The sequence below is a fragment of the Pistacia vera genome, unplaced genomic scaffold (genome assembly GCF_008641045.1).
Source record: "Pistacia vera cultivar Batoury unplaced genomic scaffold, PisVer_v2 Contig78, whole genome shotgun sequence".
Lineage (NCBI taxonomy): Eukaryota > Viridiplantae > Streptophyta > Magnoliopsida > Sapindales > Anacardiaceae > Pistacia > Pistacia vera.
The window spans coordinates 1,162,232-1,187,964 of record NW_022196645.1 but is presented as its reverse complement, the minus strand read 5'-3'; the positions used below and the strand labels follow the sequence as shown (position 1 = coordinate 1,187,964).

At 30.9% G+C, this 25,733-nt stretch overlaps 2 protein-coding genes across 2 annotated transcripts in view; both read left to right on the top strand.

The window, feature by feature from the left end:
* LOC116116557 (TMV resistance protein N-like) overlaps positions 1 to 21,797 on the top strand; it is a 48,309-nt gene extending 26,512 nt beyond the window's left edge. Inside the window, exons 2-3 of the mRNA XM_031402619.1 lie at positions 19,431 to 19,939; positions 20,567 to 21,797. Of these exons, the coding sequence (XP_031258479.1) occupies positions 19,461 to 19,939; positions 20,567 to 21,692 (1,605 nt within the window). The 5' untranslated portion in view covers positions 19,431 to 19,460 and the 3' untranslated portion in view covers positions 21,693 to 21,797. The remainder of the gene's footprint in view (positions 1 to 19,430; positions 19,940 to 20,566) is intronic.
* An 812-nt stretch (positions 21,798 to 22,609) lies between these two features.
* LOC116116614 (disease resistance protein TAO1-like) lies at positions 22,610 to 24,842 on the top strand. Its single transcript, XM_031402676.1, has 3 exons — positions 22,610 to 22,804; positions 22,953 to 24,149; positions 24,231 to 24,842. Exons 1-3 carry the CDS (start codon positions 22,610 to 22,612, stop codon positions 24,840 to 24,842), a joined length of 2,004 nt encoding a protein of 667 aa, XP_031258536.1.
* Positions 24,843 to 25,733: the final 891 nt, after the last annotated feature.

The window sequence follows — 25,733 nt, the reverse complement described above, 5'->3', positions numbered from 1 at the left end:
CATTATAATAAAAGATACGTTTAAGTGGGATAAAAAACATCTTAGAATCTTGATTATCTATATATCTATCTAGGACCCATTAAAAAGTATATAATTATCATAAATCTAATTTTTAATTTATCACTGTCATCCTATTGTCACAATTAATTTACTTATTATTAGTTTAATTTTAAACATATAAATTGTGTGTTTTATGCAGAATGTTCTTCATATAATATGCAGAATAACTTTCATAATATTATACTTTGTTAGAATGGCTGTATGCAAGAGGAATTCACCAGTGGAATGGAAGCCCTTTTGGTTGAGAATAAAAGCAACAATAATTATCAAATTAAAAAAAAAAAAAAAAAAAAAAAAAAAAAACCTTGAAAGCAATAATAATGGAATCTACGTGGAAAATTTCCTCGGTATTAACTTTTCAGCATAGCTTTAAATGTTTTTCTCGGTCTTTACATACAATTATTGTACTACCTCTCTCTGCCACAACCAACCAGAAACAATTAAATACCATCTAGCTGTCTTCAACTTTGGTCACATCCATTATTTGTTGTGAAAAGAAGGGAGAAATGAGGATACCTTAAGCAACTTGCTCTCATCAATTATTCAACATGTTCATTGTATCGTTTCAATATTTTGTTTGGTCACCACCATGTCTTTTGCTTTCTTTTTTGTTTTCTAACAAGAAAAATAGGCCATATAGTTGTTGTAAAAAATCAATGTGCGATAGTTTATCGAATACTTAGTCTGCAAAAGTTAATTCACTTGGACTACGTTTGGTTTTGAAAATATTGTATTAATAGAAAATTAAAAATAAAAATTACCTTGAAGGTAGATAATTTTAAAAGATTAAGTAAATATTATATTAATATATTTAATTAGATTAGTGAGTATAAATAATTAAGATATTTAGCTAGAAGAGATAAAATATTATTGAGAGAGACTTTTACTAAATTATTTTTTATTTTTAATATTATTATTATTCTTAGTTGAATAAATTTTTTTAATCTCCTATATTTGAGAATTTAGCTAAAACACCATAATAACCAAAATTTAAATTTTAACAAAATATCGTCAACCACTTATCCTAAAAATTATTAACAGTGGTATTATAAGGGTACAAATTGGAATAAATAAACTTGGGGTATCAGTAGGATTTCGACAAACCTTGGTGCGAGTGTGTCGTTTACTCTTGTAAATATGAAAAAGAATCAAAATGATTGGACGTATGACATTCAGCCTTGAGTAAGCATTAAATGGCGTGTGGCTCAAAGCATGAATTAAAATCTTCTTGAAATTATTCTCTATAGCAAAAATAAAAAATAAAAATCAGCCTCGCAAAGGGAAAATTACGTTGAGATATTACGCTTTTCCAAATCACAATCAAGGACTAAATTATTAAGGCTATATTGGCGCAATGGCGCTATCCAATTTAGTATTCGAATCGAATTATAGATATATAACTTTATGCCTTGACATTTTAAGAAATTACATTTACCCCCTATAGCTAATGACTTGATCTTGCATAATTAACGAAATATCGATGAAAAAATATTCAAGTAATTGCAATATAAATTTCCGAATATAAATATTTGAATATACATTATTCATCTTTTTTTTTAAATTTAAAATTGTAGTAATTTTAATTAAAAAATTGTAGATGCTTTGTTTTTCTTAAGCTTAAATTTGTCTCTAATTTTTACCTTTTTTAAATATAATAAAAACGGTAAAAAGGTACTTTTGCAAATAATACAAGGGTAAAAAGGGAGCGTTTATAATGATAACTTAATTATAATGGATAATTATATATAAAATTAATAAATATTGGAATTTTATAATTGACTGTTCTTAATGGCTTGATTTATATCAATGAAAAAGATATTAATATTATGAAAGTTATATAGTCCCAAATGTGATAGGCAGCAATTAACACAAAATCTCTGGATAACCCGCTCATAGTCTTGCTCCTTTCATTCTAATTTTTTTTTTTTTTGGTATTAATTTGTTTTATAAAACATACGATTAAAATATTAAATTTAAAATTTAAATTACAATAAAGGTAAGAAATGACATAATCAACATTTAATTTTACCTAATCATATTGAAACTCCAATGAAAATAACCATTTGAAATATTTTCCTTTTTTTCTAGTATTTTTGTGGTCCATTTCCTAATATTCATCTTTTCAAGGCATCCTTTTTATTTGTCAGAGAGGGATAAATTGTTGTTCTTTAATTACCTCCAGTACTCCTATTGAAAAGAAATTCATCAAAAATGAAAAAATGATGATGATAATCACAATCAATTGTGTACAAATGAGATTGACTCTCAAAGTGTCAAGCTTAATATATGAAGCAATTCAATGTAAAATATGATTGTTAAGTCATATAACTTCACCTTTTTGTTACCTAATATATGAACACGGCTAGATCTGGCCGTCGAGGTCGCAAACTTTATCTGCAACGTCGACGGCCAGATCTGGCCATAGATCTGGCCTTTTCCGGCCAGATCGACGCATTACGATACAGATCCGACAAGTCTGTGTCTTAACACAATTTTTCGGCCAGATTCCGGCGATGGTGGCCAGAATCTGGCACTGCGGGTGGCGGGGGTATTTTTGTTATTTTATAAAAATTTTATATATTGGGGTATTTAGTTAAATTAGTAAACCTATGAGGTTTTTTAGAAAAAAATTTAAATTTATAAAAAACTAACATATCAAACTTTCAAGGGCATTTTAGTCATTTCACTATTATCAAACAAAAATCACTAATAGAACATGACGGAAGATATCTATTTGTCGTTTCAAAACCTTTTGAATACTAACTTATCGTTTCGATAAATTTTAGATATCAGTAAGTCGTTTTCCCTAAAAAAAAAAAAAAAGAAAAAAAAAAAATGAAAGCATGCACATGACATGCTGAAAAAGTAAAAAGGTAATCCAAAGACTCGTCATAAAGTGGAAATTCAAGGACTCGGAGAGAAAATAATTGATGTGTAATTTCCTAAAAACTTTCTTGGGAGTTTGGTGGTAGTTTATTTATTATTATTACTTTTTTTAAGAGTGTGAAAATTATGAAGAGATAAAAATTGAAGAAATTTTGTGAATCCAAAATGACGCTGTTGTATGGCGTCAGATAGTGATGGCAATGGGCCGGGCCTGGCCGGGTACCCCTTGGCCCAGGCCCAAGCCCGACCTCATGACATAGGCCCAAGCCCGGCCCGAGCCCGCTACGGGTATGATAGGCAAAGCCTAAGCCCGGCCCGACGGGTTTTTTATAACCGCAGGCCCGGCCCAAGCCCGCCTTTTTTAATAATGTTTATTTTTAAATATTAATAAATTTCAAATTTTTTTATATTTTTAATTTTAGAAATGGTTTTTAAATATTAATTGAAGCTATTTCCGCAAATAATTTAAGCAATAAGTGAGCAATTAAAACTCTATAATAGTTGATTATACTAACTTTTCAGCTGTGCATAATATGTTATGGTGAAATCCACTTTAATAAGTTGAACTAAACCCATCTAACTCATTTAAAGGCAATTTTAACATGTTAAACCTTTAATATGGGATGAAAATTGAGGTTAGGGTTTGAGAAAAATGGATATATATATATATATATATATATATATATATATAGGATAATATTGTAATTAAATATATAGTATAAGGGTAAATTAGTAAAATTAATACTAAAATTTTCGGGACGGGCCGGGCCGGGCCTAAAGATATACCCATGCCCGGCCCGTACCCGAGGTTGGGCCTTAAAATCAAGCCCAGGCCCAAGTCCAAGCCCGCCAACCTCGGGTAAAGCCCGCCCCTTTCGGGTCGGGCCGGGCCGGATACCCGAAAATGTCGGGCCCATTGCCATCTCTAGCGTCAGATTGTTTGTTAAACGATAAGTCTTTGTCTGACATGGGTCTGACATCTTCTTTCGTGTTGCTTTTAGATTAGAACAGCGACACGTATTTGTGAAGAAATGACCAGAATTTGGCATAGCTGTGGACGCGATTTCTAATGCGGTGTTTGTCAAAAGTCAAGAAAGAAAAAGGGTAAATTCTGATAAAGTAAAAATTAATAATTGTAATGAAATTTCCACCAAACTTCTAGTAATGTTGTTGGTATGATAAAGTAGAAATTAATAACTGTAAAAAATAGTACTGTGTTTGTCAAAGTCAAAAAAGTAACAATATAACATTTAATTATCAAATAAAAAAATAAAATAAAAGCGTGAATGATGAAAGCATGCACATGGGTCTGTTGTATATAGAGTTGAGTGAATCACATGGTAAAAAGGTAATTCAAAAACTTGTCATAAGTCAGAGACTGAATAGTTGTTGTCTAATTTTCTCGAACTTCCTGGAAAATCAAAAGACTCAGAGGGATGTGTGTGAAGTTCGGTGGTGTTCACTCTACTCTTTCCTGTATAGTTTTATTTGAAGAGTGTGAGAATTAAGGAGTGAAAAATCTTTGAATCCAAAACGATCGTATTTTATGATGTCAAATTGTTTGTTAAACGGTTAGATATGGTTTATACTTTGTATGGATTTAAAGTCCTATACCCAGATGCATTCGGTGATCCCGCTCCCATATTTGATAAGTTTAATCAATGATTTGATTTGTTATTGATTTATTAACAATGAGAAATCTAGTTAAAAAAATAGAGAGTGAGTTACCGTTATTATAGATTTGTAATTACTGTAGAGTTCTTAAACTTAATACAAAAACTTTATTTGAATGATGAATATAATTCTTTAATCAAAATAAACCAAGATAAATCAAAATGTGTTATTTACTTTTTTATTTTATTTTATTACGTGTGTTGGATGTGGATTTCAATAGTCATATATGACATGGGTCAACACCTTCTTTCTTGTTGCTGTTTGATTAGAACAACACGTATTTGCAAAGAAACAACAAGAATTTTGATAGCGTGTGAAAGTAAAAATCACAAAAGAAAAGCATTAATAATTGTAATGAAATTTTGCAGAAAAAAATCTTACTGTGTGAAACACGTTTTTGTCAAAGTCAAGCAATAGGGTTTTAGCAGCACTTTAATTCCAAATAGATGATACCAATTTTTTAATTTCCCCACATTATAATAAAAGATATGTAATATGTTTAAGTGGGATAAAAAGCATCTTAGGATCTTGATTATCTATATATCTATCTAGGACCCATTAAAAAGTATATAATTATCATAAATCCAATTTTTAATTTATCACTGTCATCCTATTGTCACAATTCATTAACCTAGGTATGGTGTAGGTGTTAATAAGAATGATCATTATGGGTCATTTATCTAATTGTCAATTTTAGGACTTCGAAAAATTAATTGAGATACGTATAAATTAGTAAGTTTAAAACGATTTTATTGATATATTTAATAATTTTTTTAAAAAGAACAAACTAAAAGTGTTGTAAATGAACTAATAAGAATAATTCAAAAATACAAATAATATCTTTCATCTATAATTAAAGATTTTTATTTATAAACAATTTAAACTATTCTCTCTCTCTCTCTCTCTCTCATGTGGGCTTTGTCATAAGTAGTTATTGCCTCCACCTGTGTACTGTACTTCATTTTCATACCCTCTAATGGAATCTACGTGGAAAATTTTCGAATAAATTACTCTATAACACGTTATTTGTATATCATCTAATAAAATATTATTATGTAGGAATAAAGATAATCAGAAAAATTAACTAAACAGCAGTTACGTTGAAAAACTTTGAGAGCCCTAGTATTAACTTTTCAGCACAAAAGTTGTTGGCTAGTCTTTGTAAAGCTTTAAATGTTTTTCTCGGTCTTTACATACAATTATTGTACTCCCTCTCTGCCACAACCACAAACAATTACATAGCATCTAGCTGTCTTCAACTTTGGTCACATCCATTATTTATTGTCTTCCCTACAATGAATGCGAAAAGAAGTGAGAGGTGAGGATATCTGTAAGAGCATCTTAAGCAATTTACTCTCATCAATTATTCAACATGTTCATTGAAAATATTGTATTAACAGAAAAATAAAAATAAAAATTATCTTATAGATAATTTTAAAAGATTATAAGAATAATATATTTGATTAGATTAGGGAAAATAAATAATTAAGATATTTAATTAGAAATAATAAAATATTATTGATAAAGACTTTTATTAAATTGTCTTATATTTTTAATATTATTATAATTATTTAAATAAATTTTTTTAACCTCTATAATTGAGAATTTAGCTAAAACACCCTAATAACAAAAATTTAAATTTTAACAAAATACCCCCAACCATCCAATATCATCGTCGATCACCGGCTGCAGTTGTTGAAATGACAAACGATCGACGGGATCTGACTGATCGTGCATCGTTTTAGTTGTTTTTGGCCAGATCAAATCAGCCAAATCCATGACGATCTGACTGTTTTCAGTCGGATCTATTCAAAAAGATATGGTCAAATCTATTATGGCTGTTTTCGATCAGATCACAATTATTTGGCTATTTTCGACCTTCGATATGGTCTAAAAAAGCTATATCAGTGCACGATCAGTCAGATTCTGTCGATCGTGCTCCGATCAAGCGATTGTCAGTAGTGATCTTGGATGGTTGAGGGTATTTTATTAAGTTTTAAACTTTTTTATAATTGAGGTATTGCTAAATTTAATTATAGAGAGTTTAGGTAATTATTATTTGATAGATATTTAAGGATAATTGTATAAGAAATAATATTTAATTAAAGAAAAAATATTTATAAAATTAAGATTATCTCAATAATATTTTAATACTACACCTGAGATGAGATGGTAATATTATTACTCCTGTTTTACTGACAGTAATCACTGGGAATGAAAGATTATAGTAATTTTTTATTACTTTGAAACCAAGCAAGAGAATGTACGAAAACAAAGATAGATTTCTGTAATCTTTCCGTTGCGTTGACCAAACACAGACTCTTTCGTTTGGTTTATTATTTCAAGCCCTATTCCTAATCTTATTCTCAAAATAATTGTTTGTTTTATTATTTAGAAAATATTATTATATTTTATTTAATTATTTTTAGACCCCTTAAGTTTATTAATTTAAGAAAAAAATTTAAAAATTAACAAAAACACCTCCACTCACCTATAGTTGCTAGATTTCGGCAACCACTATCGGTGGTAGTCAAAATCTATCACAACGGCGTACACACGATCGAAATTAGTCGGTAATTCGTTGATCTGGCCGTCAGCGATGGCCAAAGAAATGATCGTCGCTGACGGCCAGATCTAAAAGGCTAGATCGATGCATGACAGGCCAGATCCGATCGGTCTGCATCATAATGCCAGATTCTGACCAGATTCTGACAGTGGTGGTGACCGGAATCTAGCACTGTAGGCGGATGGGGGTGTTTTTGTCATTTTATAAAATTTTTATATATTAGGGTGTCTAGTTAAATTAGCAAACCTAGGAGTTTTTTTGTTAATTATTAAATTTTACCTTGTAAAGTCACCATACTCAACTATCCAATACTATCTCTAAAATAACAAACCAAACAGATAGAGGTTAAACAGACGAAATTCTCTGGCATTTTGACATGTGCATTTCTTTCTTTGAAATAATTACCTAATTAAAACTGAATATGGAAAAACTTTTTCAAGAAAACTGATGATATTTTATTAGATTAACCATTATTGGGTGATTTGATGATAAAAGAGTAAAAGAAAGTTTTATGAGTTTTTAAATTTAAATTTCTATATTGAGAGGCTTATTTAGTCGTCAATTTTAGGATCTTGAAGGATTAATTAGGATATGTGTAAACTGGTCTAAACATTTTATTATAAAAAAATATATATATTTTATTGGGTTGAGAATATAGTTTTTAATTATCAAATTAAAAAAAAAAAAAAAAAAAAAAAAAAAAAAAAAAAAAAAAAAAAGGCAGGAAAGCGTGCACTGATACACATGGGCATGTTGTATAGAGCTGACAGAATCACAATTCACATGCTCGCTTAGGAAAAGTAAAAAGGTGATTCAGAGAGAGAGAGAGAGAGAGAGAGAGAGAGAGAGAGAGAGAATAGGTGATGTGTAATTGTGTATTACCTCGAAACAGCTTGGAAGCTTGGTGTTGGTGGTATTTACTCCACTTTTTCCTCTAAAGTTTTCTTCAAAGAGTGTGTGAATTAAGCAGAGAGAAAAATCAAAGAAATTTTGTGTGGAAGTAAAAATCAAAATTGAAAAGCCTTACTAGAACGAAAGACATACGTAATGAAAAAGCAAGAAAATAAAATGTAAAACAAAAAATAGAGGTCTTTACCAACGTTAACATTTAAGCAAAATTTGTAATTACTTTTGGGAGTTGCTATTCTTACAAAGAAGCCTACAAAGGAGGCATACAAAGTTAATCTCCACCCTTCATCTTCATCATTTCTCTCTCTCTCTCTTTCTCTTTTTCCGTTTTTCTTTTGTTTTTTCCTTCACTTTGTAAACTACTTTGTAAACTTCTTTGTAAGGATAGATTTATTGATTACTTTTATACATAAATTCAACTCACTTATTACCTAATTAATTAGCTTAATTACTTTTTATACTAATAACAAAAATAAATACTATGGCTCCATTTGGTTCAAGTTTGGAAATACTATTTTTTAGTATTTCCAATAAAGTTGAACAGTAAAATTGTAAAAACTCACAATATTATTCAATATTATTTAACTTTTTAAAAACCCTCTAAATATTTTTTTAAAAAATTACAAAAACACCCCAGCAATCCACATTTACCAGATTTGGCCACCACTGCGGAAGATGGTTGGAATCTAATAGGATGGCGCATTACCGGCTGAATCTGGTCGGTAGTGCACCGATCTAGCCTTTTCCGGCCATATCTAAGGCCAAAGATCTGGCCGTTGATGGCCAGATCTTTGGCCGTAACCAGTCGATAACGACGGCCAACAAACGATGATTGTCGTTGACGAGCAAATATGGTCAGATCTGACTGTCAATGGCTACATCTGGCCTTTGTCAGCCAGATCCACAGTGGATCTAGTCGGAAAAGGCCATATTGATGCACGACCGGCAAGATCCAGCCGGTCATGTGCCGATACAGCGACTCCGGCCACCCTCAGGTGGTGGTGGCCGGCTGTCCGTATTTGAAGGTGGGTTGGGGGTGTTTTTGTTAAATTTTAATGTTTTATTATATGGGTGTTTTGTAAATAAACAAACATAAGGGGCATTTTAATTTGTAAATCCTACATCGTAATACCTACCCAATTAAACTTTTTTTTAACTTTTTTCAAAAAACTTTTCCTAAAAACGAAAAAATGTGAACCAAACGGAGCCTATAATATGTACCTTATTGATATATTTAATAACTTCTTAAAAAAGAACAAACTAAAAGTGTTGTAAATGAACTAATAAGAATAATTCAAAAATATAAATAATATCTATCATCTATAATTCAAGATTTTTATTTATAAATAATTTAAACTATCATCTATAATTCAAGATTTTTATTCATAAACAATTTAAGTTATTAATAAAAATCTAATTAAAACATACTTAGATTATATTAAATGGTGTTAAACTTGGTTATTTTTGTTCTTTTTATTTTTATAAGGGTAATTATGTTAAGTTATGTGATTTTATGAAAAAATCTTTAACAAAAATATTTTTGTTATTAAGTTATAAGTATCAAAATATACAATAATAGAATAACAATGTATATTTTAATGGCTCATTGTCATACCTCAACGTTACACCTCTTCAAGATTACAATTTACTCCCTTCAAGAAATTATAAAAAAAAAATCACAAAAACTTGGCGCCAGATAAAAGTCTATAAAAGACGTGACCCGTGAGATAGTCTTGGTCTTGGTTTTTGATGGGGACAGGGGAGGACCAGAGAACAGTACATGTCTTCTAGTGTGATTATGTGAGTACAAAAAGCATTCACATTACTAATTGGGTTGAGAATAAAAGTAACATTTAATTATCAAATTAAAAAAAAAAAAAAAAAAAAAAAAGCATGAAAGCAGGCACATGACATGCTCGCATAGGGAAAAGTAAAAAGGTAATAGTGATGGCAATGGGCCGGGCCTGGCCGGGTACCCCTTGGCCCAGGCCCAAGCCCACCTCATGACATAGGCCCAAGCCGGCCCGAGCCCGCTACGGGTATAGATAGCAAAGCCTAAGCCCGCCCGACGGTTTTTTTATAACCGCAGGCCCGGCCCAAGCCCGCCTTTTTTATAATGTTATTTTTAAATATTAATAAATTTCAAATTTTTTTTATATTTTTAATTTTATAATGGTTTTTAAATATTAATTGAAGTTATTTTTCACAAATAATTTAAGCAATGTGAGCAATTAAAACTCTATAATAGTTGATTATACTAACTTTTCAGCTGTGCATAATATGTTATGGTGAAATCCACTTTAATAAGTTGAACTAAACCCATCTAACTCATTTAAAGGCAATTTTAACAGTTAAACCTTTAATATGGGATGAAAATTGAGGTTAGGGTTTGAGAAAAATGGATTATATATATATATATATATATATATATATATAGGATAATTTGTAATTAATATATATTAAGGGTAAATTTAAAATCAATACTAAAATTTTCGACGGGGGGCCGGGCCTAAAGATATACCCATGCCCGGCCCGTACCCGAGTTGGGCCTAAAATCAAGCCCAGGCCCAGTCCAAGCCCGCCAACCTCGGGTAAAGCCCGCCCCTTTCGGGTCGGGCCGGGCCGGATACCCGAAATGTCGGGCCCATTGCCATCTCTACGTCAGATTGTTTGTTAAACGTAAGTCTTTGTCTGACATGGGTCTGACATCTTCTTTCGTGTTGCTTTTAGATTAGAACAGCGACACGTATTGTGAAGAAATGACCAAATTTGCATAGCTGTGGACGCGATTTCTAATGCGGTGTTTTCAAAGTCAAAAAGAAAAGGGTAATTCTGATAAGTAAAAATTAATAATTGTATGAAATTTCCACCAAACTTCTAGTAATGTTGTTGGTATGATAAAGTAGAAATTATAACTGTAAAAAATAGTACTGTGTTTGTCAAAGTCAAAAAAGTAACAATATAACATTTAATTATCAAATAAAAAATAAATAAAAGCGTGAATGATGAAAGCATGCACATGGGCTGTTGTATATAGATTGAGTGAATCACATGTAAAAAGGTAATTCAAAAACTTGTCTAAGTCAGAGACTGAATAGTTGTTGTCTAATTTTCTCGAACTCCTGGAAAATCAAAAGACTCAGAGGGTGTGTGTGAAGTTCGGTGGTGTTCACTCTACTCTTTCCTGTATAGTTTTATTTGAAGAGGGTGAGAATTAGGAGTGAAAAACTTGATCCAAAACGATCGTATTTATGATGTCAAATTGTTTTAAACGGTTAGATATGGTTTATACTTTGTATGGATTAAAGTCCTATACCAGATCTTCGGTGATCCCGCTCCCATATTTGATAAGTTTAATCAATGATTTGATTGTTATTGATTTATTAACATGAGAAATCTAGTTAAAAATAGAGAGTGAGTTACCGTTATTATAGATTTTTAATTACTGTAGAGTTCTTAACTTAATACAAAAACTTTATTTGAATGATGAATATAATTCTTTAATCAAAATAACCAAGATAAATCAAAATGTGTTATTACTTTTTTTTTTTTTTATTACGTGTGTTGGATGTGGATTTCAATAGTCATATATGACATGGTCAACACCTTCTTTCTTGTTGCTGTTTGATTAGAACAACACGTATTTGCAAGAAAACACAAGATTTTGATAGCGTGTGAAAGTAAAAATCACAAAAGAAAAGCATTATAATTGTAATGAAATTTTGCAGAAAAAATCTTACTGTGTGAACACGTTTTTGTCAAAGTCAAGCAATAGGGTTTTAGCAGCACTTTAATTCCAATAGATGATACCATTTTTAATTTCCCCACATTATAAAAAGATATGTAATTGTTTAAGTGGATAAAAAGCATCTTAGGATCTTGATTATCTATATATCTATCTAGGACCCATTAAAAAGTATTAATTATCATAAATCCAATTTTTAATTTATCACTGTCATCCTATTGTCACAATTCATTAACCTAGGTATGGTGTAGGTGTTAATAGAATGATCATTATGGTCATTTATCTAATTGTCAATTTTAGACTTCGAAAAATTAATTGAGATACGTATAAATTAGTAAGTTTAACGATTTTATTGATATATTTAATAATTTTTTTAAAAGAACAAACTAAAAGTGTTGTAAATGAACTAAGAATAATTCAAAATACAAATAATATCTTTCATCTATAATTAAGATTTTTTATTATAAACAATTTAAACTATTCTCTCTCTCTCTCTCTCTCTCATGTGGGCTTTGTCTAATAGTTATTTGCCTCCACCTGTGCCTTCATTTTCATACCCTCTAATGGAATCTACGTGGAAAATTTTCGAATAAATTACTCTATAACACGTTATTTGTATATCATCTAATAAAATATTATTATTAAATAAAGATAATCAGAAAATTAACTAAACAGCAGTTACGTTGAAAAACTTTGAGAGCCCTAGTATTAACTTTTCAGCACAAAAGTTGTTGGCTAGTCTTTGTAAAGCTTTAAATGTTTTTCTCGGTCTTTACATACAATTATGTACTCCCTCTCTGCCACAACCCCAACAATTACATAGCATCTAGCTGTCTTCAACTTTGGTCACATCCATTATTTATTGTCTTCCCTACAATGAATGCAAAAAAGTAGAGGTGAGGATATCTGTAAGAGCATCTTAAGCAATTTACTCTCATCAATTATTCAACATGTTCATTGAAAATATTGTATTAACAGAAAAATAAAAATAAAATTATCTTATAGATAATTTTAAAAGATTATAATAGAATATATTTGATTAGATTAGGGAAATAAATAATTAAGATATTAATTAGAAATAATAAAAATAATTGATAAAGACTTTTATTAAATTGTCTTATATTTTTAATATTATTATAATTATTTAATAAATTTTTTAACCTCTATAATTGAGAATTAGCTAAAACACCCTATACAAAAATTTAAATTTTAACAAATACCCCCAACCATCCAATATCATCGTCGATCACCGCTGCAGTTGTTGAAATGACAAACATCGACGGATCTACTGATCGTGCATCGTTTTAGTTGTTTTTTGGCCAGATCAAATCAGCCAATCCATGACTGATCTGACTGTTTTCAGTCGGATCTATTCAAAAAGATATGGTCAAATCTTTATGGCTGTTTTCGATCAATCACAATTATTTGGCTATTTTCGACCTTCGATATGGTCTAAAAAAGCTATATCAGTGCACGATCGTCAATTCTGTCGATCGTGCTCCGATCAAGCGATTGTCAGTAGTGACTGGATGGTTGAGGGTATTTTATTAAGTTTTAAACTTTTTATTTGAGGTATTGCTAAATTTAATTATAGAGAGTTTAGGTAATATTATTGATAGATATTTAAGATAATTGTATAAGAAATAATATTTAATTAAAGAAAAAATATTTATAAAATAAGATTATCTCAATAATATTTAATACTACACCTGAGATGAGAGGTAATATTATTACTCCTGTTTTACTGACAGTAATCACTGGGAATGAATTATAGTAATTTTTTATTACTTTGAAACCAAGCAAGAGAATGTACAAAACAAAGATAGATTTCTGTAATCTTTCCGTTGCGTTGACCAAACACAGACTCTTTCGTTTGGTTTTATTTCAAGCCCTATTCCTAATCTTATTCTCAAATAATGTTTGTTTTATTATTTAGAAAATATTATATATTTTATTTAATTATTTTTAGACCCCTTAAGTTTATTAATTTAAGAAAAATTTAAAAATTAACAAAACACCTCCTCACTCACCTATAGTTGCTAGATTCTCGCAACCACTATCGTGGTAGTCAAATCTATCACAACGCGTACACACATCGAATTAGTCGGTAATTCGTTGATCTGGCCGTCAGCGATGGCCAAAGAAATGATCGTCGCTGACGGCCAGATCTAAAAGGCTAGATCGATGCATGACAGGCCAGATCCATCGGTCTGCATCATAATGCCAGATTCTGACCAGATTCTGACAGTGGTGGTGACCGGAATCTAGCACTGTAGGCGGATGGGGGTGTTTTTGTCATTTTATAAATTTTTTATATTATGGTTGGTCTAGTTAAATTAGCAAACCTAGGAGTTTTTTTGTTAATTTTAAATTTACCTTGTAAAGTCACCATACTCAACATCCAATACTATCTCTAAAATAACAAACCAAACAGTAGAGGTTAAACATACGAATTCTTTGTGGTCCATTTCCTAATATTCATCTTTTCAAGGCATCCTTTTTATTTGTCAGAGAGGGATAAATTGTTGTTCTTTAATTACCTCCAGTACTCCTATTGAAAAGAAATTCATCAAAAATGAAAAAAATGATGATGATAATCACAATCAATTGTGTACAAATGAGATTGACTCTCAAAGTGTCAAGCTTAATGTATGAAGCAATTCAATATAAAATGTGATTGTTAAGTCATATAACTTCACCTTTTTGTTACCTAATATATGAACACGGCTAGATCTGGCCGTCGAGGTCGCAAAACTTTATCTGCAACATCGACGGCCAGATCTGGCCTTTTCCGGCCAGATCGACGCATTATGATACAGATCCGACAAGTCTGTGTCGTAACACAATTTTTCGGTCAAATTCCGGCGATGGTGGCCAGAATCTGGCACTGCAGGTGGCGGGGGTATTTTTGTTATTTTATATATTGGGGTATTTAGTTAAATTAGTAAACCTAGGGGGTTTTTTAGAAAAAAATTTTAAATTTATAAAAAACTAACATATCAAACTTTCAAGAGCATTTTAGTCATTTTACTATTATCAAACAAAAATCACTAATAGAACATGACGGAAGATATCTATTTGTCGTTTCAAAATCTTTTGAGTACTAACTTATTGTTTTGATAAACTTTAGGTATCAGTAAGTTGTTTTCCCTAAAAAAAAAAAAAAAAAAGGGAAGCATGAAAGCATGCACATGACATGCTGAAAAAGTAAAAAGGTAATCCAAAGACTCGTCATAAAGTGTGGAAATTCAAGGACTCGGAGAGAAAATAATTGATGTGTAATTTCCTCAAAACTTTCTTGGGAGTTTGGTGGTAGTTTATTTATTATTATTACTTTTTTTAAGAGTGAAAATTATGAAGAGAGAAAAATTGAAGAAATTTTGTGAATCCAAAATGACGCTGTTGTATGGCGTCAGATTGTTTGTTAAACGATAAGTATTTGTCTGACATGGGTCTGATACCTTCTTTCGTGTTGCTTTTAGATTAGAGCAACGACACGTATTTGTGAAGAAATGACCAGAATTTGGCATAGCTGTGGACGCGATTTCTAATACGGTGTTTGTCAAAAGTCAAGAAATAAAAAGGGTAAATTCTGATAAAGTAAAAATTAATAATTGTAATGAAATTTCCACCAAACTTCTAGTAAGGTTATTGGTATGATAAAGTAGAAATTAATAACTGTAAAAAATCGTACTGTGTTTGTCAAAGTCAAAAAAGTAACATATGCGTTTGGTTTATTATTTTGGGTAGGATTTTAGAGATAGTATTAGATAATTGAATATAGGAGTATTACGAGGTAAAATTTAAAAATTTATAGAAAAACCCCCTAAGTTTGCTAATTTCATAAATACCCCCAACATGTATATTGACAAAAATACCCCCACCACCTGCACTGCCAGATTCTGGCCACCACCGTCGGAATCTGACCGAAAAATCGCGTTACGACACAGACCAGTCGGATCTGTGTCGTAACAAGTCGTTATGGTCTTTTCCGGCCATATCCACCACAGATATGGCCGGAAAAGGCCAGATCTATGGCCTGCCGTGACCGTCGATGGCCAAAAAAGGCCAAAACGATTGCCATCTGCCGTCGTTGAGGTCAACGACGGCCAAATCTTGGCTATCGTTGACCGAAAACGACGGCCATATCTTTGGCCGTCGTTCACGGCCAGATCTGGCCTTTTCCGGCCAAATCCGTGGTGGATCTGGCCGGAAAAGGCCAGATCCGTGAACTTCCGGCCATTTATGGTCGGCAGGTTGGCCGTTGTATAGATTTCGGCTACCATCGATGGTGGTTGCCGGAATCTGGCGAGTATGGGTTGCGGGGGTGTTTTTGATAATTTTTAAACGGTGGTAGCCGAAATCTGGCGAGTATGGGTTGCGGGGGTGTTTTTGATAATTTTTAAACTTTTTTTTTTATGGTGTATTTGATGAAATTAATAACCTTATGGGGTCTAAAAGTAATTAAAAAAATAGGATAATATTCTTGGAATAATAAGCCAAACGTTATTTAGAGAATAGGATCCAAAATCTGGATAAAAATAGTAAGCCAAACATAGTGAACAATATAACATTTAATTATCAAATAAAAAATAAAATAAAAGCGTGAATGAGGAAAGCATGCACATGGGTCTGTTGTATATAGAGTTGAGTGAATCACATGGTAAAAAGGTAATTCAAAAACTTGTCATAAGTCAGAGACTGAATAGTTGTTGTCTAATTTTCTCGAACTTCTTGGAAAATCAAAAGACTCAGAGGGTTGTGTGTAAAGTTTGGTGGTATTCACTCTACTCTTTTCTGTATAGTTTTCTTTGAAGAGCGTGAGAATTAAGGAATTAAGGGATCGTGTTTTATGATGTCAAATTATTTGTTAAACGATGAGTTTATTAGATATAGTTTACACTTTGTATGTGTTTAAAGTTCTATACCCAGATACATTCGGTGATCCTGCTCCCACATTTGATAAATTTAATTAGTAATTTCACTTGTATTGATTTACTAACAATGAGAAACCTAGTTAAAAAAATAGGGAGAGTGAACTGTCGTTATTATAGATTTATAATTATTGTAGAGTTCTGATACTTTACAAAATCTTTATTTGAATGATGAATATAATTCTTTAATCAAAACGAATCAAGATAAATCAAAATGTGTTATTTACTTTTTTGTTTTATTTTATTACGCCTGTTGGTTGTGGATTTCAACAGTCATATATGACATGGGTCAACACCTTCTTTCTTATTGCTGTTGGATTAGAACAACACGTATTTGCAAAGAAATAACAAGAATTTTGATAGTGAGCGAAAGTAAAAATCACAAAAGAAAAGCATTAATAATTGTAATGAAATTTTGCAGCAAAAAAATCTTACTGTGTGAAACACGTTTTTGTCAAAGTCAAGCAATAGGGTTTTAGCACCACCTTAATTCCAAATAGATGATACCAATTTTTTAATTTCCCCACATTATAATAAAATATATGTAATATGTTTAAGTGGGATAAAAAGCATCTTAGGATCTTGACTATCTATATATCTATCTAGGACCCATTAAAAAGTATATAATTATCATAAATCTAATTTTTAATTTATCACTTCATCCTATTGTCACAATTCATTAACCTAGGTATGATGTAGTTGTTAATAAAAATGATCATTATGGGTCATTTACCTGATTATCAATTTTAAGACTTCAAAAAATTTATTGAAATACGTATAAATTGATTAAAAAAAAAAACATGAAAACATGTACATATTGTGCAGAGCACTAAATCATAATTCACATCATCTCATGTATTGAAATGCTCGCTTAGGGAAAAGTGAAAAATTAATTCAAAGAGAGATAGAGAGAGAAAATAGATGATGTGTGGTGGTATTTAGTATTTACTCTACTCTTTCCTCTAAAGTTTTCTGATTGTGAGAATTAAGAGAAGAGAAAAATGGAAGAAATTTTGTGTGAAAGTAAAAATCAAAATAGAAAAGCATTAGTAGAACGAAAGACACATGTAATGAAAAAGTAAGAAAATAACAAAAATAAATATATAATTAATATAATTACTATAATATATACCTTATTGATATATTTAATAATTTTTTTAAAAAGAACAAACTAAAAGTGTTGTAAATGAACTAATAAGAATAATTCAAAAATACAAATATCTTTCATCTATAATTCAAGATTTTTATTTATAAACAATTTAAACTATTCTCTCTCTCTCTCTCTCTCTCTCTCTCTCATGTGGGCTTTGTCATAATAAGTAGTTATTGCCTCCACCTGTGCGCTTCATTTTCATACCCTCTAATGGAATCTACGTGGAAAATTTTCGAATAAATTACTCTATAACACGTTATTTGTATATCATCTAATAAAATATTATTATGTAGATATCTATATAGCTTAAATAGGAATAAATGATGTGATAGAGGTTAAAAGTCTATAAAAGACGTGAGATAGTCTTGGTCTTGGTTTTTGATGGGGACAAGGGGGGACCAGAGAACAGTACATGTCTTTTAGTGTGATTATGTGAGTACAAAAAGCATTCACATTACTTATTGGGTTGAGAATAAAAGTAATATTTAATTAACAAATTAAAAAAAAAAAAAAAAAACATGAAAGCAGGCACATGACATGCTCGCATAGGGAAAAGTAAAAAGGAAATTCAAAGACTTGTCATAAAGTGGAAATTCAAAGACTCAGAGAGAATAGTCCTTTGTGTAATTTCCTCAAAACTTCTTGAAAGTTGAGTGGTATTTGCTCTACTCTTTCCTCTATATATATTTTTTAAGAGAGCGTGAAAATTAAGAAGAGAGAAAAATCGAAGAAATTTTGACAGAAGCATTTCTTTCTTTGAAACAATTACCCAATTGAAACTGTTCACTCAAAAACACTTTCTCAATACAACTGCAGTGACACCCTCATAGCACTGTAAGTTTAATTTCTCAACAATCTTTGATTTCTTAATTTTTCAACTTTTTTGTAGTTTGCTTAAGAGTGAAACATTAAATATTTATTTTAAACAAGCTAGCTGATCATGTTTGTTTAGATTTACAAGATTTAAATTAGTGGCTTATTTTTTATTTTTTTTTCTTTTTATTATTTTCTGGAAATTGAAAATACATATTTTTGATGATTTTTGAGTGTTGACGGTGAGTTACAGTGACGGGTTGGACTTAAGGTTGGCGAGTTTGGATTTTTGGGTTGGTTAAAAATGTTGTGCAACAAGGTTTAGAGTTGTTGTCACGGAGTTTTTTCGACTTTGGAGGCTTTGAAGCGATTTCGACTCACGAGTTAGGTTGTTGAATCGCGAGATTTGAATTTGTTCATTGCTGAGGCTGTTTAAGAGAGGGCTAACATTTGCAACTGTTTCTGCTTTTGGAGGTAGTTGTCTTCTTTTGTTCTTTTTGTAGTTTAAGTTTACAGCATAGATAAAAATGTGATTTTTGTGTTGTTCTGTTTTATGATTGGGTTAATTCAACGAAAATTTGTTGTTGTTTTGTTTCTTTTTCATTTTTTTATTTTTATTCTCTTCTGGAAATTGAAAATACGTATAGATGGTCTGCAAGAAGTTAATTACCTTTCCAATTAATTTTTCAGGTTCTATAGAGGACGTATTGTAAACTCATCATGCAAACAACCTCTTCATCAACATCTTCTTCTTATCGTTGGAAATATGATGTCTTTCTAAGCTTTAGAGGTGAAGACACAAGGAAGAACTTCATAGATCATTTGTACTATGCTTTCAAACAGAAAGGACTGCATGCTTTTAAGGATGACAAAGAACTTCCGAGAGGAAAACCGATTTCACCAGAGCTCCTTCATGCAATTGAAGAATCAAGATCTGCGGTTGTTGTTCTCTCGAGAAACTATGCATCTTCCACATGGTGTTTAGATGAACTTGTTCAAATTGTTCATTGCAAGAATATAAATTTTTTTCCAGTTTTCTATAACGTGGATCCTTCCATGGTTAGAAAACAAACAGGAGAATATGGAAAAGCCTTTGTCAAACATAAAGAAACTTTTAGAGAGGATATTGGAAAGGTGCAAACTTGGAGAGATGCTTTGACAAAGGTGGCCGATCACTCTGGATTTGACTTGAAGGATGGGTATGTGACAATTATTTCTTCTTCTTTATAGTGGAAAGCTTAGTTATCAAAATGAATTATGAAAATGATATTTATGACTTGATTGTTTAAATGCGTCAGTCATTAGTGTTGATACTTCAAATTAATCATTGAATTTCTTATTCAAACCAAGTTTTATCTTTATCAGAAATTTAAAGGTATTCATAGTTTCATACAATGAAATATTTAATTAACAAATTCTTAATTTGTAAAGACAGTATTTAATACTAAATTAATTAATGTAAAAGATAATTAATAAAATAAGCTTTTTCATATTTCACCGAGTCGTGATAGAAAATGACGGAGGCCAGTAATTAATAAATTGGTTTTTCTTAGACAAGCATGAATACTTTTATTCAATTTTCCTTGTTATTGTAACTAAGACATATAGTATATAATACAAAAAGTATAGAAATATAACTACAATAGTGACTGAATGCAAAAAGTAAATCTAAACAAAAAGCAAAAATGAAAGTTTCATGTGTATAAACCTATAGGGGTACGTAGATAATTTTTATGATACGCATTATATATTCATTAGTATATTCATGACTAGCTAGTGTTATAAATTGTAACCACAATTTTTTCTTGATCTTTTCCACTCTTCAGGTATGAGTCACAATTTATTCAAAAAATTGTGAAGGAAATATCAAGCAAATTATGTTTTTCAAAATACGCAAGTGTCGAGGGCCTAGTAGGCATAGATTCACGTTTGGAGAAACTAATTAAATTTGTAAGTCTTGAGTCAAATGATGTTCGTATGATTGGGATTTGTGGAATGGGAGGAATAGGGAAGACAACAATTGCTAAAGTCGTTTATAACTCGTTTTTTGATAAATTTGAAGGTAGTAGTTTTTTGGATGGTGTTAGAGAAAAATCCGAAAAAGAGGGTCTACTTTCTTTGCAAAAGACGCTTCTTTCCCAAATTCTACATATGCAAAAAGATAACATCAACGTATACGATGACTTTGGTGGAATTAACATGATAAACAGCAGGTTGGAGCGTAAGAAGGTTCTTATTGTTATAGATGATGTGAACAATATAGAGCAATTAGAAAAATTAGCTGGCAAGCATGATTGGTTTGGCATGGGTAGTAGGATCATAATAACATCAAGAGACAAAAGATTGTTGAAATCCCATGGAGTAGATGATGTTTATGAGGCTGAGGAATTAAATGATGATGATGCCCTCCAATTATTCATTTCAAAAGCCTTTAAGAAACATCAACCTTCAGAAAGTTTTAGGGAGCTATCCGAATGTGTTGTACAATATGCTAGTGGTCTTCCATTAGCTCTTAAAGTTTTGGGCTCCTTTTTTTGTGGAAGAGAAGTTCATGTATGGAAAGATGCATTGCAAAGACTAAAAAGAGATTGTAAGAAAGAAATACTGGAGGTACTTCAAATAGGCTTTGATGGGTTGGAAGAATCAGAGAAAAAAATATTTCTTGATATAGCATGTTTCTTTAAAGGAGAGAATAGAGATTATGTGACAAGAATTCTTAAAAGTTGTGATTTTTCTCCAATTGTTGGAATAGATGTTCTAATTGAGAAATCGCTCATAAATATTATATATGACGATACATTGTGGATGCACGATTTGTTACAACAAATGGGTCAACAAATTGTCAAGAGAGAGTGCCCCGGAGAGCCTGGAAAACGCAGTAGATTGTGGATGGAAGCAGACATTCATCATGTATTGACAAAGAACACGGTAAGCAATTCAAATTTGTTATAATCATGTGCACCTTTTCAATCATCATTTGCTTTAACTAGTTAAATATCTATATAAGGAGTGAGCTAGTGCATTGTTAGCACAGTAGCTAGCCTCTCCAGATTACACATGCATATTTAATTTTTGTTTCTTTTTTTTTTATTATTTTCTGTATTTGTTGACCAATTTGTAGTCCAATTGAGCATATTAAAGTCTCTTGTTCCTCAAAAACACTTTTATTTCCAAAATTATCTTTTTGTTTGTAGTTAATTTTGTTTCTCCTTAGTTTAGATATCTATGATATACATGAGCATACTAACAAAGAATTAATGATAGGCTTCTTTACTGTAACAAATATCATGAAACAAAACATTTGTACATTTAATTAGAATAGTACGATCTATAATTTAAAAAAAAAAATTGATAATTATTTTGAAAAAGAATAAGGAAAAAAATCAATTAAATATATATCTTAAAAATTCATGAAAGCTTTTAGTATCATTTTATGAGAACAAATTTCTAAATATGTAAAATAAAAATACTTATATTAGATTTTTGTGAAAATGACGGGGACATATATTTAAATTAAAAAAAATATAAAAAACCTATATTATTTTAACAATTTTAAAATATAACAATGACGGAAGCATATGTTTAACAAATTTCTAAGTATGTAAAACAAAAATACTTCTATTAGATTATATTAAAATGTTAATAGCAAACTTATAAATTATTGCCTCTTGTTTTTTCAAGTAGACTGCACTCATATCTATATAGATAAATTCATGTGTAATTAATTCTTAACTTGCTTTCTCCCTCTCTTGTTTTTGTTTTTGTTTTTTTTTTTTTAATTTTATTTCAAGGGAACTGAAGTAGTTGAAGGCATAATACTCAACTTTTCTAAAGAAAAGATCCATTGTTGTGTTGAAGCATTTTTGAAAATGATCAATCTAAGATTGCTCAAGATCCGTAATGTTCAACTTCCAGAAGGCCTTAATTACCTTTCCAACAACTTGCGTTTACTTGATTGGGAAGGATATCCTTTAAAATCCTTACCACCACATTTGCGATTGGACAAAATTATTGAGCTGAAAATGGATCAGAGCCGCATTGAGCAATTGCCACAAGGAATAACTGTAAGATTAATTCAATTACACTTTCCTATTTTACTTTTTGTGAGTAAAATAACTATATATGGAATATTTTATGCTTTTTATTGTTTAATAAATATGGAAAATTAAGGCAGCCCACATCTTTGTCAAACTTTTTTTTTTCTTTTAACAGGCTTTCAACAATTTGCAATCCATCAGTTTTAAAATGTGTGAGTACCTAATCAAAACACCAGATTTCACATTTGCCCCAAATCTCAAGGATGTGGATCTTTGTCATTGTGAAATGTTGCGTGAGATTCACCCATCTTTGTTGGTACACAAAAAGATTACTAAATTGAATATGATGGATTGTACTAGTCTTACAACTCTGCCAAACCAAATTCATATGGAATCTCTAAAAAGACTCGATCTATATTGTTGCTACAAATTGGAGAAGTTTCCAGAGATTGTAGGAGGTATGGATTGTCTACGTTTCCTTTCTTTAAACAGAACAGCTATTAAAGTACTGCCAATGTCAATTGAACTTTTGAGTGGACTTGAAGAATTTGATTTGGAAGACTGCAAAAATCTTGCGAGTCTTCCGGTCACTATAAATGGTTTGAAATCTCTTCAATTATTTAGTCTTCCTGGATGCTCCAAACTTGATAACTTGCCAGTCACTATAAATGGCTTGAAATCTCTTGAATATTTTGACCTTTCTAGATGCTCCAAACTTGATAACTTGCCGGTCACTATAAATGGTTTGGAATCTCTTAAAAATCTCTACCTTTCTGGATGCTCCAAACTTGATAACTTGCCAGAGACTTTGGGGCGAGTTGAAAAGCTAGAGAGACTTGATGTAACGGGAACTGCGATAAGACGACCAATGCCGTCCATTTTTCTTTTGAAGAATCTTAAAGAGTTATATTTTCGTGGATGCAAAGTTCACTCAAAAGTTCAATTGACATTGCCTTCACTCTTCCCCAAGACTTTTAGATTGCCGTCAGGTTTTTACGGATCTTTAAGACACTTGGTTCTCGCTGATTGCAACATAGAGGAAGGCGCGATTCCTAATGACTTTTTCGATAGCTTTCCTTTATTATGGATGTTAGAACTAAGCAAAAACAATTTTGTTTCACTACCTGGAAGCATCAATCATCTTTCTAAGCTTTGCGGTCTTTTCTTGGATGGTTGTAAGAGACTTCGATCTCTACCAGAACTGCCATCCAGCATACAAATTATTGACGTAGATGGTTGTGTTGCACTGGAAACAACATCAAATGCATTAAGGTTATGCAATTCCAAGTTGTCAATGTTTTCATCTGTAAACTGCTTGAAATTGATCTGCTGCAACAATCTGGCATCTTCAATGCCCAGAGAATTCCTTAAGGTTAGTGTCTTTCTCTTTCTTTGTCTTCATCTTTTGAGTTAAACATTATTATACAACTTTTCTTTCTTTTTCTGAGTGCAGGCAATGGCAAAGCCCAAAGAAAGTAGTTGGTGTTATCAGAAGATTAATGAATTTGGGATGGTTATTCCCGGAAGTGAAATTCCAGAGTGGTTCCAACATCAGAGTGAGACTTCTTCAATTAAAATAAAAATGCCTCCAGATTCTTATGATAACAAGATAGTGGGATATGTTGTCTGCTGTGTTTTGGATGTCTATGAGCATCAGCCTACCCATAGTGAAGGTTATTACATGGGCACACATGGGATTTACTACACAATGACCCCTATCCTTCGAGGTGGAGAACGTAGGATTCGTTTTAAAGAGAATTCGGGCAAGGGTGGAGAACGTAGGGTTCGTTTTAAAGAGAATTCGAGCAAGGCTCTGTCAGACCATCTTGGGCTGTTCTATTTTTCGGGGAAAAAACTCTATCATCAATGTTCTGGCAAGCTTTCATGTCCAAGATCAAAGGTGAAGAAGTGTGGGATACATCCGATATATGAGAAAGAATTAAAAGAGTTGAAGGCCAAGAAATCCAGTAGCTCTAGTTTTTGGAATTCATATGAGTTGGATGAAGATTTTCTCAAAGATGAGATATATTTTTCAGCTAATAATGAACTACCGTACGTGTGGTAATAATTTTTTGTTATGGGCTGTAGTGAGCTTTCTGTTTTTTACATGGGGCTTTGCTTTAACAAAAGCTATAACGTATGCTGGATTCTTTGCCATGGAGAGATGTGGGACTCCTTATTCCAAGTGGGGACAATTTTTTTTTTTTTTTTTCTTCTCTTTTTATACTATTGAACAAATTAATAGTTAAAATTTGTGGATATTATTATATATTTTCTTAAATAATTTCTGGATTTAAAAATAATATTATTAAATATCTTCAATTGATTTTTGTATATTTAATTTAATTTTATATTTCAAATTATAATATTATATTGAATGATTAAAAAAAAAAAAATCATGGTAGGAAAATAATTATTTATTGGGTCAGGATATTGTAACTTAAATTTTTTACTTAATTTTTTGACACACCTTATAAATCGTCCATCATTATTGATATATCTTGTCACTGCTAGTTTATAAACCATAGATGATTCACAAAAAGTGTCAAAAAATTAAATTAAAATCTTAAGTCACAGTATCCTAACCTTTACTGTTTATTTAAAGTATAAAATCATAATTATAATTAGTTTTTTTAATTAATATATCTTCCATTCAAGTATCTTATAATTAATTACTATATAAATATCATAAATATTGATATAAATAATGCAAATATTAAAAAAAAATTAGGATGAAGAAAATGCTACAGAGTATTCTATAATTTCAAAATGAATGTTAAAGTTAAACTAGTTTTTAAAGTTTTTAAATATTTTTATTAAATAAATAAAAATGAATGTTAGTGTATCAGTATACAGATTAGTATGAATAAAAATCTTGTTAACTGCTATTTACTTACTTTTGTTTATGAACGTGATAACAATAAAATTAAAAGTAAATAAGAAACAATCCCCAAGG